The 14,288-nt window shown below is 43.1% G+C and overlaps 1 protein-coding gene across 1 annotated transcript in view; it reads left to right on the plus strand.

Annotated features, from left to right (window-relative positions):
• Positions 1-4,841: 4,841 nt before the first annotated feature.
• Positions 4,842-14,288, plus strand: part of inpp5jb (inositol polyphosphate-5-phosphatase Jb) — a 21,462-nt gene continuing 12,015 nt past the window's right edge. The window contains exons 1-2 of the mRNA XM_076270065.1: positions 4,842-5,366; positions 14,126-14,288. The exon at positions 14,126-14,288 is cut by the window's right edge and continues 387 nt beyond it. Of these exons, the coding sequence (XP_076126180.1) occupies positions 14,131-14,288 (158 nt within the window). The 5' untranslated portion in view covers positions 4,842-5,366; positions 14,126-14,130. The remainder of the gene's footprint in view (positions 5,367-14,125) is intronic.

A 14,288-nucleotide genomic window follows, 5' to 3' on the forward strand; every position in this document is an offset into this window, starting at 1 on the left:
CTCCCTGCCTTATTACACAAGCTGCAAACCCCCTCACAAACATACACACTCCCAATATAAAACAAGCACCATTATCTTTCTAGCGGTCTCTCTCTTTCAAATTTCAAAGTGGTGCATTATTGACATGACAATTAGATAAGCATTTGCAAAGCAATAATTATACATTGCATCTGAACATGTATCAAACAAATGATACATCAGCATGAAAGAAAAGACTCCTTCTCTCTCTCTCTAATTAAATTTTATTGGCATGACAAATAGTTGGACATTTGTATTGCCAAAGCAATTGTTATAGGAATGTATGCATAAGCAAAATGACATAGGCCGGTACAAGGGGTAGGAGTACATAGACAAAGTAAATTGTGAACAGTTTTTCTTCTTCTTGTGCATGTGTGTGTGTGCGTGTGTGTGTGTGTGTGTGTGTTTGTGTGTCAGTCAGTCACATGTACACATACAGAAATCACTCAGTGTCTCTCAGCTGGTGACAGACATATTGGGCAGCAGCTGTCTGTATCTTCTCCCAACAGGTATAGTAGTTTGTTCAGGTTAGGTCATAGAAATCAGGGATTTTTTCTTTGGGAAGTAGTTATTACGAGTTGATTGGAATTTTGGGCATTCTTAAAAAGTGTAATTCAGTTTTGACAACATCATCTCTGCACTGCTGGCATAGACGCTCGTATTTTGGCAGCCAGGTATTTTTGTGTCATCCTGTTTCTATGGATAAGATGTGTTTACTAAGTCTGTATTTTGTTAGTGTACTTCTCAAATTTGTTTAGTTTATTTTTGTTAGGTAATGTTCAAGTGTATATTTTCTGTTTAGGGTCAAATAGCACTGCAGTTTGCTTCGGGGTTGTGTTTTAGATTGCCAATATTCGTCATAAATGTCTTTTTTAGGTTTTGGGGGGTTGGTTAATCCAAACATTTTGTGTGGATGTGGCCTGGTCTTGGGCCTTTAAGGTGTTTGGTGTTTCTAGGGGAGGGTGCCTGAAGACCAGGTTGGTAGGGGAGTTATCTTTGGTGTTTCAGGGCTTGATAATGGGTGTGAGTCAATTAGACTTAGATGTTTAAAAGAATTTGATTGCCTTTTTTGAATTTTAACCAGAAGAGGGGATAGGCCTAGTTCTGCCCTGCATGCATTGTTAGTTGTGTGCTGGTGGACTTTTAGAATGGCTTTACAAAATTCAGTATGCAGGGTCTCAATTGGGTGTTTTTCCCATTTATCTAGGTCCTGATTTCCACTGATGAGAACAGTTTTAGCCAGATTTGGACTGGGATTTCGAAAGGAATTTGTCTATGGCATGAAGAGCCCTGCGTGCCTTGTCTGTTAATTCATGCCTCTCTCGCACACACACACTCACAGACAGACAAACACACACACACACAAACACAACCTCTCCTTTCAACAGGTAGATGCCACATGATATCTCTGAAGAAAGCGCAAGCATTCCCCATCACCTTTACAGTATCTGTATCTCCACTCTCTGAAACCAAACACACTCATCTCTTGTCATCAGGTGATTTCACCAAAGAATGTTCTTCCTCAGATTGCTCCAGCAGATGATGCAGATCCTCCATTTTTGTGTGGCGCCCAGCATCATCTGCCATCTGCGGCTGGATTTCCACACTAGGGGCTCCAGTCTGTGTTTAGTACACAAACTATAGCCCCTATAGTGTGGAAAGCCAGCCGGCTCACAGGCCAGGAACGCCTAGCTGTGATTGTTCTGTGTATGCGTCCTCCACATTTATTGGCCCCCCTGGTCAATTTTTTACAGTAAAAACAATAATTAAGAAATTCCAATTAACTGGAACTACGAATTGACTGTGACTTGCCTAAACATCGCATAGTGAGGAGGATGGTAAGAGATGCAAAATCAATAAGAATCACTGTTGGAGGGTTACAGAACAAAGTATTGTCTTGGGGTCAAAAAAATCTTCACAGTATTGTCAATGAATGAGTTCTTCTTTAAAAAGTACATCATACAAAGAGAATATTGATATTCTTTCACCAGATCAGTTTAGATATGCATTCTGTGCATTATTTTGTGAAAGTTAATATGCATATACATGCAAATGTATCAACTAATTTGCATACAAATGTAACCTGCATTGTGTTGAACCTGCGCGGTTCAGTCCTGCACACGCCCGGACTCGAACCCGCGGACAGCAGCACCTCGGATCGGGAGTCGAGCGTGCTGACAATTGAGCTGAAAGCATGCCAGCAGCACTATTGAGGAGTCGGGGAGTGAGGTTTACCAACATGAGAATTCCATCTCTCTTTGTTTAAGAAATCCCAGAAACTTCTTTTAATCAGTTCATTAGGGTTATAATTCACATTTAGCCTACCTTGGCATTATTCTGACAACTTTACAACGCTTGTTTTTGTTCAGTTCCATTATTTTTCACTAAGATTCTTTATCATAAGACAAAGCTCTACGTAAAATCTTCAGCATATCTGAAAGACGGGAAATCAGTACTCTGTGGTGGCCAATTTATCTGTGGAGATGATTCTTCATTCTCCCTGATCCACCTTGAGGCAGATGATTCCTGGCATTGTCATCCTGGATTTTGAGACATCCTGAAAAATATTCCAGCAAGCATTGACATTAAACTTAAATTGGTGCATTAAACTCTTACCAAATGGTTTCAGAAGTGCAGCAATCATTTATTTATTTTTTTTAAGTTTTAAATGCAGTTGTTTATTCAGTTCCAAAGAAAACACACATCTGTATCTGTTTAACCCTGTCACCATCAGTACAGCCATTGGTTGTGTTGAATGCACTGCTCTATCTGTCATCATACCACAATTGGTTCCTGGGGTTTTGAAATGTTGGAAATGGGTGTCAATGATCTTCTTGCCAGACCAACCTGCAGAGCGAATTCAAATTAGCTAACAGGTTCATCTGGGTTCTCCCAGGCTACCAGTAAGGTACAACATGCTTGGAAATGAGATACGATAAAACTATTATTTACTTAAGCAATATTTAAGCCTATTATTAATTATTTATATTATTATTAATAATAATTTCCTTAGCAACTAGCTAATACATTTCCCACATTTTATTGGGAAATTGGGGACATGATCTATATTTCTATAGCTATATTTGACAACTAAAATGTTTTAATGACAACATTATTATTGTTCTACATATGCTGTATAAATTTACCCTGGAAATCCAGAGTTCCCATGCATGGGCACAATTTGAACTTGCTCAGCGAGTAACGATGCCAGACCTGCTTTATTGGCAAAGATAGGCTTTAGAAATTATTAAATGTGGGGGTGCTGAAAATAGTGCCATTTGTTTTTGAGAAAAATATTGTATTTCTTTAGGTGGTTAGCCTACACAAAAATAGATTGTTATGGAGTTGCAGCTGTATCATGGATATAAGATATAATCCTGAAAATAGATTGGGTGGAAATGAACATGGGGAGGTCACCTTATGTGTCATTCATGACACACATGTGTGTTATGAATGAGCTGTATAATCATCACTGTGGTCTGAACGCAAATGGGGGATGGTAATGTTTCCCAGCAACACTCATCTCTGCATTATTAATACTCTGTAAATAACCACTATTCCCATGACTCCAAGATCACACATATCAAACCACCCATTTAAAATGATATGAGCAATGCTGTTGCATTCATGGAATACCCTCTCAGTGTGCAATTAATTATGACCAGACTATAGATTGTATGTGCTCCTACTTGCCATTTGGACCAGAAAATCCTGGCAGGGTCTCCATTAAATGTAAATACTGCATAAGAAACCATTACAACCTGAGTCATTCAGTACACAGTATTTCTGTTCACGGGCAGCCACAAAGGCATTGTTCCTTCCCAGGTGGAGTCGAAAAAACTCCCTCAAGAGCGTTAGTGATAGAGGCGCAAATTTGGCGCAATCTTGTCTGAGCTGACCTTGAAAAGTGATGTAACCAAGTAGACTAAACTACGATGATGACGGAAGGGCATGCGCTTGAAGATGTTTGGCACAGTGTGTCCAAGGGTCCTTCGGATCGCGCACTATTCGGCGGGTTTCTTGCTCTCAGAGTCAGTGGCGTGGAAACGGCGCCTCCAGGAGATTCTTGCTGGTCCACTGCGACCACTGACTCCTCGCGCTTATATAACACAACATAGAAACGCCGCCAAACAAGCGTGCAACCATACGCACGCGTGACACTTGGCACGTGTGGTTGCCAATGACAATGGGGCACATAATGTTGTGCAAAACTTGCCTGCAAATGAATGGGCTACGACCGCGCATTTTCACAACCTCAAGTTATAGCCTAGCTTAAATAAATCTCTGTTCACTGTATTTTTCTAAAATCACTGTACAAATTCAAATAATCAGCCTCTCTCTCTCCCTCTGGTGTAAACACACACACACTCTCTCTCACACACACACACAGACACACATGCTGAGAGAGAGGCTATAGACCTCCAGCTACAAAGACATAGGCTAGGTTACTTATTTGCTTCCATTTCGACCTTGTTTGCTACTGTCTATTTCGTTTGTAAATAAATAACAATTAAGTAGCCTAGGCTACAATGGTAGAGTATGTAAATAAATTGTCTACAAATAATTGTTTGACTAAACATGGCGCATGCGCATGTTTATTTATCGCCTAGAATAAAATATTTAGCTAGGCCTAATTATTTTACCAAAGGTTTTCTCACTACTTTCTAAAACAGACCCTGACTTTTCAGCGGTCTTCATCATTAAACTGTAGTCATAGGCTAACCTATCCCTCGGAAACATTCCCTGGCTGAAACTGAACCCACAGGTCAAGGTTTGTACCACGTGACTAAACACTCTTAGCAAGCGGAACATCTCCGCTGATAACATCTTTCTGTGGCAGAGCAAGGCTGTTCGCCTTGCGAGCGAGCTCACGATAGCAATTTACGGGCTCACGTTGTTGAAGAAGTCAGCACCTCAGCCATTGGAGACGCTGCCGTTAGACCTCCTTGATGAACGCCGTGGTCGCATGAAGACAGACGGTGGAGCCGCGGCGGGTGACAGGAGACAGGCGCTTCCTGTATTGAGCTTATGAAATGAAACAGTCATTAGCGTCAGTTCGCAAACCTTCGGTTTGACAGGCACTTGCCTCGACGGTGACATTGTTGCACGCGAGGGGATGCCGACGCTCGAAAATAACGGAGTGTGTGGTTCTCGTAGAAGGATTATCTTATAAATGATCGGCCACTGAACACTCTAGTATCGAGTGTGGTCGCTGAGACAACCTTCGACTTTACTGTGCTTGCAGTGCGATTTGGTCCTAGTCTTGATCCTGCCAGCTCCATATTACGCACCGTGTAGTTCTACCATTCATTTTGTCACCAAGAGCTATCTATATTCCTGTCGTGCAGGTAAGTGCTTGATTATAAGAAACTCTGCTTATTTTCACTTGATACAGAACAGAGTGGACAGGCAGTTTGATAATTGATGTTCATGATACCCTCCTTCAGGTCAACGGCGTGTTTTCATCTGTAGCCTAGTACAATAATACTGAAACACGGTGTATCTCTAAGGGCTGTCATTTAATTGCGTTCATGTCTCACGTGGATAACTGTCAGGTGTGTTTACTGTGCGTCTCTGGGGAAAAGCAGATGAACTGAAACATTATGACAAACACGCCATTTGCAACAAAGTGGCGCTACTGGGAGCGAGGCTGTTGTATCCTACGGTCAGACATGCCAGGGGTGTAAGGGGTTTGGTGCTCTGCTTCCTAAGATCAGTGTTAACCAATTCCAATTAGCCTATATGGGTTAAGAAGTTGTGGGTTGAGGTGTGGAAGTAGGCTACAAGGCTACATCTAAGATGTGTGTGTTTGCACGGCCGTGTGTGTTTTTTAAAGGGGCAAAACATTTTGATGGTTGGTGAGATGACTACGTGTGTCTTGTTTGTTTGTTGTTACACTGGATGTGCTGTGCCCGGAGAGCTCGGCTAACGGTTTGTTTACATCGCGGACGGCTTCTGCTGGAAATGGAAATTATGCTTTTATCACCCGAGAGCAGCAGCTACGATTGGCAGAATGGAACATCCATACATCCCCAACCTCCCTTTCTATTCTTTGTGTGTGTGTGTGTCACAGTGCATGCGTGTTTATTTATTTATGTGTGTGTGTGTGTGTGTGTGTGTGTGTGTGTGAGATCAAAGAGGTGTGTGTGTGACACACATAGAACACGGCTCAAGAAGAAAGTGACCTTCAGGTTTTTTTTTCTGTCCTTGGGATAGACAGAAGCCTTTCGGATACCGAGCTCTCTTATACTCACACATGTCAAGATCAGGAAACCTTATGATCACACACACACCAAATGAATGCAGACATACATACATATGCACACTCTCTCTCTCTCTCTCTCTCTCTCTCTCTCTCTCTCTCTCACACACACACACACACACACACACACACACACACACACACACACACACACACACACACACACAGTGCACTGCTGGTATGAAAACACAAGGTCGAACTCACACACACACACACACAGTGCACTGCTGGTATGAGAACACAAGGTCGAACTCTCTCACACATGCACATTCACACACACAAGCCCCCTCACAATCCATACACAAACTCACTGAGAACGTATCCGCTGTAACCATTGTTTCTTTTGGCTTGTATGTAGGACATACCCCCCTCACTCCAATATTTTTTCATTCACAACAGGGATGTTGTTTAAGTCTTAATATCTCCCATTACCACACAGACAGTCCGACTGTGAATGTCTCCTTGTATGTTTTTATCTCAGTGTTTTCAGTGTTCACAGTGACACACACACACAGACATATTGTTCATATTCATATTCATAGTCTGTGTTACTTAAAATGGGGGTGTGAGTGAATGAGTTAGGCTCTCTCTCTCTGTGCCTCTGTGTGTGTGTGTGTGTGTGTATGTGTATGTGTGTGTGTTAAAAGGCACAGAGGGACCTGCTTTGCTCCAGTTTTTGTGTTCTAATTGCCTGTGATTCCCTGTTGATCATTTGAGCATGTTTAAATGCTTTCAGAACACCACAGCCTGGTTGAGATCCAGAGGCGGGTAGACAGTGCATAGTGCATAGTGCATACCTCTAATGGTCTGAGTCTCAGGGGCAGACAGTCTTTGTATATATAAATTATATAAATAATAATAAATAAATAGATGTAGATGTAGATGTTAATTTGTATTGTATAACATGTGATGCTCAATAAAAGTAATGCATATCAGTTATGTTATGCGGAGAGAAAATGGACTATACTAATCATAGGATTTGATGTGAATCAACCTTATGAATTCACATGGGGGGCACTGTGGCGCAACAGGCTACAGCGCCCATACCATGTACGGGCCCAAGTACCCATGGGGACCCAGATTCAAATCTGACCTGCGGTCATGTCCTGATCCCACCTCATCTCTCCTTCTCACTTACTTCCTGTCCTCTCTGAATAAAGGCAAAAAGCCCAAAAATATATACTTTTAAAAAATGAACTCACATAATATTTATGTAAGTCAATCCCATCCCTTTTAGTGATTCAAATTCATACTCAATTTAGAAGATTTTATGTGAAGTTATGAATGTTTCCACTCACGATTTCCTTTTCAAAATATTTAGAATTTACTTTGCAAAGTTGGATGGACTCCCAGTCGAAGACTATGGAGGCCTCATTTCCCCCTCCCAAAGCCCAAGAATAGCTCTTGAAAAAGGCTGAGAACTGAAGAGAAGCTTGAGAGCCCTCATGTCTCCGAGCGTCAGTGGGAGGGTTTGAGTGTATGTGTCTGACCCTGATATAAACAGCTCAGAGGAGGTGGACTCCTGATGAGTCAGACTGATCACCAAACCCCACACAGCCTTCCCCCTGCTCCTCAAACATCAGCCAGGGGCAGGAGGAGAGGTGGTGTGCATGAGCTCAGAGATATGTGTGTGTGTGTGTGTAGTATGCAAACTGCTCTCTTCAGACATTTTGACGTTCTGGATTGCATTGCTGTTTCTCGTGACATGCGTTGGTAATAAACATGATACAATGCTGTCATAAGGGCAATACTCCCCCACTGCAAAGATGACATAGTGTAGTGATACTGACATTAGAAGCCCCTGTGCTGATGGCTTCAGTGGTCTAGTGCCCATTTGCCAGTAATGTGGGTAGCTAGAGGCAACTCTGGGAACCCATGCTATCACTGTAGTGCTCTCTCTCTGTCTCTCTCTCTCTCTCTCTCTCTCTCTCTCTATATATCTCTGTCTGCCTGCCCTCCCTGTGATATGTAGTTTATGGCACATCCAGCTGTGTCTGACATTAGCCATCAGGGGAGTGGCCCACTGGCGTCATCCATGGTTACCAGCAGATTCATTACTGCAGTTATTCATCTGGTGTGTGTGCGTGTTTGTGTGTGTGTGTGTCAGTGGGAGAGAGAGAGAGATGGAAAGAAAAAAATAAAGTGTAAGTGAGGGATTAAGAATGGTAGAGAGACGTGTGTGTGGAGAGGGAGCTGATAAATGATGAAGTGTGTTAACGGAGCAGGAGGATCTGCAGTGAAGTGGGTGAAAAGATAATTGGTGTAGGAGAGAGGGCCTGAGTGAAGTAGACAGGGAGAGGGAGGGGACAACGCTAACATCCTGGTAGCACGTCTTAATTTAGAAAGAGTCGATGGAGTTCGAGATCATGAGTGGGGAAATGGGAGATAGAGAGTGACACAGGAAGAGAAACAGACGGAAAGAATGAAAGGAGGAGGAGAAAGTGAGGTAGAAAGATATAGAGAAGCAGTGTATAGGCAGGAGTCTATGAACAGTAGTTATCTTTTTCTCTGTTCCCATGGACACAGTAATGTGCAGTCATGCTCAGAGCTTTGCTCCAGTTACACACAAAACACACACACACGACACACAGGTATATTATACTACACACATACACACACATACACCGATACACAGGTATATTACACACACACACGGACACAGGTACATTACACAAAATCCTACGATACATATGAAACACAACAAAATACTGCTTTATGAGTACCACACACATTATAAGCATATGGCAATATGAGCTCATTAAAGTTCATATTGCCAGCACACCAAAACAAGTAGATGCAAGTGCATATATGCAGCTATAAATGCCCACAAGTAGATATATATATGAAAGCCTTCTGGGCAAGATTAGTGAGTGTGTTTGGTATATCTCACTTTTGCCATGAACTGTAACTAATTACACGGAAATGGAAGTGCCCATCGGTGGACGTTGCTGTTGAACTGTTCTTGATGAAACTTTAATGGAGTAACATGGCATGAATCGGCGAAGTCTCTGAGTTGTATACTGGGGTCTTATTGCAGTCGTAATGGGGCCTCTCTTATGTTGGACTGGGAGTTGGAATCACATGACCAGAGGTCCTCTTGAGACATGACTCAGGAATCTTAGTGTATGGTCACATGACTTAGTGTTGCCCAAGGGGATGCTCTAAATCCACACCCTGTTCTCTGTGAAGGGTTGATCTTGCTTACGCCACTGGATGGGAACTGTGTTTTGCCTATAATAGACAGTTTGTGTGTGTGTGTGCGTTTTGCACACAGCACATGCCCATGCAGGCTTCTTTTGACCCAGACTGACAGCTGAATAGTTATTCATAGTCCGTCCCTGTACCCACTCAAGCTGACACACACACAGGCAGACACTCACCCAGTAGCCTTAAAGCTATGGCTGGATCAAAACAAATCAGGAGCAGTTGTGTTGCGTTATGCTGTAATAATGTTTTCAAGCTTAGTTTGTTTACATAAGCGCTTACTCAGCCCCTGTTCTCGCAATGCAAGTTCCTAGCTTTAAATGTGTGTCTGTATGAGTTTCCATGGAGTTCTGCATTTCTTACCCATAGATTGACATTGTCATAGGGCTGTTGAAACACACTGTAGGGCTTCTGGCGTCACTGCCACCACATTTATTTGTGTGTGTGTGTGTGTGCGTGTGTGTGGTGTGTGTGAGGGGAGAGGGAGGATTATGATAAGTTAAAAACACAGGTTATCTTGGAGAGTTAGGAGAGATGGCCAGCTTCAGCCTAGCCACTTTTGTGCTTCCATCAGCACTGTCAGACTCCTGGTCTCATGCAGGGTCTCACAGCATCCTCTCAAACCCTCTCAGTATATGCACCCACTCACAATATGCTGCAAAACATGACCTTACACTGCAGTTGTGGTAAAAGAATGATTGATCAGTCAAAGCATAGTGAAGTGTAATCACCTATCTAACTAGCCATAGTTAGATCAGTATCAGCTTGTTGACCCTTCATCTAGTCTACTGCAAACATATGCACCTATAGATGCAGTTTAATGAGGAGTGCCGCCGGGGTAAGTAATGGGACAAGAACCCAGAAGAAATCAGTACCATGGAGAGTTTCTGGGTACCGGACTGGTGTCTCAGCCTGACCTCAGCTAAAAAATGTGCTGTGAAATGCTCCTCTGGGACCTGATCTGAGCTAGCAGTTTTTCAGTCAATAAGTCTGAACTTGCAGAGGTCAGTCAAGACAGAGCTGATCTGGAGCCTGTGCGCAGTAATGAAGGACTCGCTCCACAGCTCCTTTTCTACAGTCTGAGACCCATATGGGTGTCAAAAAGGGAGATCCAAGGTCTAACAAGAGCCAAGGAGCAGGACCGGAGCACTCAATGCTTAAAGTGTTTTTATTTGTGCAAACTGACTAACGTTTTGACGCCCATGCGTCTTCTTCAGAGTCAAGAGTCTAAAGAAGACGCATGGGCGTCGAAACATTAGTCAGTTTGCACGAATAAAAACACTTTAAGCATTGAGTGCTCCGGTCCTGCTCCTTGGCTCTTGTTAGACCTTGAATCTCCCTTTTTGACTTCTGCGTCCTGTTTCGTGAGCACCAACCAGGCGCAAGTGACCCCCTTCTACCCATATCGGTGTGTTGGTGAAGCTGAGACCCATATGGGTGTGTTGGTGAAGCTAAGACCCATATTATGGGTGTGTTGGTGAAGCTGAGACCCATATGGGTGTGTTGGTGAAGCTGAGACCCATATGGGTGTGTTGGTAAAGCTGGTGCATGTGTTCATGTGTCTGTGAAATTGCATGTTCACCATATGCTGTCATCCTGCTGTAGCTCAGCAGTAATAGCAGGCTTTGTCCCAGACAGATAGGTCAGCGCTCGCCTCAGTGGACACACACACACACACACACACACACACACACACACTCACAGGGTATAGTAAGGCCATAGTTGTCTTAAGGGACTGTCTGAGTGAAGCTTCCTGCCATCCTGTTTGTTCTCTCCTGTCTCACCACCTGCCAATCAAATCACTCTACAGCAGGACAAAAACAGCTCAGACCTCAGGGGCTGTTGCTGCCTCTATCAAAGATACCTAAATACGAACTCTCATCTGCATAGCTGCTGCTTCTCTTTTTTCTCTTCTCCCTCTCTTTATCTATCTATTTATCTACCCATCAAGCTAATCACTGTTTTTTTAATGAAATTGGAAATGAACGGAATTGCCCTGGTTCTGGCATCTGTTGTGAGATTTGCCAAGCCTTCTCTGTGTCCATCTCCTCTGCTGTCAAACATTTTCCAGCGCAATTCCCCCCCTCTCTCGCTCCTTTTCTCTTCTCCCTCGCTCTCCATTTGAAAAGCGCCTCATTGGCAATACAAGTGTTCCGCATGTTGCCAAAGCAATTACAAGTGAGACAAATGAGTCCTATTTGCGCCTCCCTCTCCATCCCCATTCTTCTCTCCACCTCTCTGCTTGTCCCCCCCCTCTCCCCCTCTCTGCCCATGCATTTCCATTTCTCTCACAATCCTGCTTCAGTCAGCGGTACTGGCAGAAAAGTTTGTCTCACAGCAACATTTCCATTACTAGAGGCCCCATTTCACCACAGGAGATATCGTCATGAAAATATATGCAAACTCACGCACTGGGTTGAGATTAATCTTTAACACTAATGGGAGGTGCAGAAGCTGTAAATAAGAGAACAAAGGTATCTGTGTTAGCTTTCAGGGCTCAGCATGTGTGTGTGGGTGACTGAGTGTGTGTGTGTGTGTGTGTGTGTGTGTGTGTGTGTGTGAGTGTGTGTGTGTGTGTGTGTGTGTGTGTGCATGCGTGTGTGTGTAAGTGTGTTCGTGCATGTGTGTGTAGTCCCAATGCACGTCTCATTGTGGTATATTGTTTTTAGAGAAGGAGGAGACTTGATGAGCTTCACCGACAATTATCTTCTTGGCAGGGAAACTAATCACTCTTCTGAGGCCCTTTAAAGCCTGTTATCAGAGGAACAGAGAACATGTTTGATGTTGGGCCCTTGGCATTGCTCTTGTCTGGTGAATGCACATAGGCTTAAGACACCAGGTACTGGTTAATTACAATACAAGAGTTGTTTCTCCAGATCATTGGAAAACTGCTGTGGACCCTATTCAGGTTCCTTGTGTCATATGTATAGTGCCTATAAGTTATTACATACTTATAATCTCCTAAAGCCCCTGCTGTGTATTTGACATGTAGCTCTTACATCAGAAGTGCTTGTGAATATTGTTGCTGGTGTTAATTGGAGTTACTTCATCCCTATATACTGCTACTGTGTGGTGCATTTACGTCGGCCATAAATAAATGGAGGATTTACAGCGAGTATGAATCTTTATTTATATTTGGATGTCTCCCTGTTCACTTCCGACCTCTACCCATCTTCTTCAACAGTAGTCTGTCTAATGTGCTCATGTTTATTTAGGTTTGTGTGTAAGTACTCTGTCTCTCTCTCCCTCCCTCGCTCACACACATGAAATAGTAGTCATGTGAAGGCACTGAGCTCTTCAGAGCACCAGTAGAACTGCCACCATGCTAAACTGATGCAGCAATCGGAGCTCTCTGGGTGGCCTGTGCTGTCTGCATGGGTGATCTTAAACGTGCAATCATGCACACTTAAGTAGCCTCATAGTAGAGTTATAGGAATGAGGAAGTCTCTCGTCTTATGAAACTGTTGGATGAGGATCTATGCATACTCTACATTCACATGATATGTGTAAAACCCACTGTTTTTTTTAGAACTTCTTTAGAAACTGACTAGTGACTGCTGACTTCTCTAGAAACTGACTAAAACGGAATACATGTAAATACACACAATATTGTGTAAAAAAACATACACACACTCTTGCACACACACTGACAATAATAGAATACACAACGAATGTTCGGAACTCTTTTATTGTGGCTCATACACTAATGCAGTGGTCCCCAAACTTTTTCTTCCGAGGGCCAGCTTACTATGCCTGGCTCTAAGAGAGGGCCAGGAACTCTGAGTATATCAGTAACCATAAATAGCTTAGTGCTGTGAACAACAGCAGTCTATCTTAGTTGAATATTTCATTACATTTAATCTACTGCAATTTAATACCATTGTTAGCTGTGTTTATGTTGCCATCATGCCATATCAGTGTAAAATGTAGCTCAAATGAAATAATACTGATAAAAAGACTTCAGCATTCCCAAAAGTGTTAGCAGGGAGTCCCAAAAGTATATTTTATTCAAAATGTGTGAACTTCTGAACTCTGTCTTTGCATACACAGCTCATGTTGTGAACAAGTAATTAAATAATTCAAATAACTCAAACTATGAGTTTTATGAAGTGCTGGCAAAAACATCTGAAATGACCACCATTCTAACTTAACGAGTGAATAAAAAATAGAAATAATTATCCCAGAAAGTCCCAGAAATATGACTTGAATAGAAGTTAGTTAGTTATTAACAATTAATTGATAAACTTTTAGAATACTTTGAGCACTGATGCAGTCAGCATAGGACTCTTAAATGTTTGCAGGTAGGCCTATATTTCATTCTGTTTTCAATGGCAAACGCAAAACAGCGCCAAAACAACCACCAGTGGACAAAAAGAGTATTAAATGTGTACTGTTAAGACTCGCCATAGAGAATGACTGGGGGAAATTGCGGAGGTCATAGTTTGTCGATGTCATACTCCCGTGCGGGCCAGATGCTATATACCACGGACATGATTTGGGGGGCCATCCAAAATGAGGTGGCGGGCCGTATCCGGCCCGCGGGCCGTAGTTTGGGGACCACTGCACTAATGGTTCCACGCACAGTAACAGATGTATGTGGGTGTATGTGTGTATCAGGCTAATGCTGGCTTCTTTTCCCAGGCGAGATGGACCCTGAGCAGAACCAGACCCAGCCTGATGGAGCTGTACTTTCTGCTGGGCCGACTGAAGGCGGCACCTCCTCTCCTGCCCCCCCTGAGTCCACTGCCCCAGTCATTGACCTCCCGGCTGCTCCCTTGGCCCCAACCCGCCCTCGGCGACCTCA

This window comes from Alosa pseudoharengus, unplaced genomic scaffold (genome assembly GCF_046254945.1).
Source record: "Alosa pseudoharengus isolate Yale_2024_CS ecotype anadromous, Long Island Sound unplaced genomic scaffold, YU_APseudo_1.1 YU_APseudo_1.1_scf_6, whole genome shotgun sequence".
NCBI lineage: Eukaryota > Metazoa > Chordata > Actinopteri > Clupeiformes > Clupeidae > Alosa > Alosa pseudoharengus.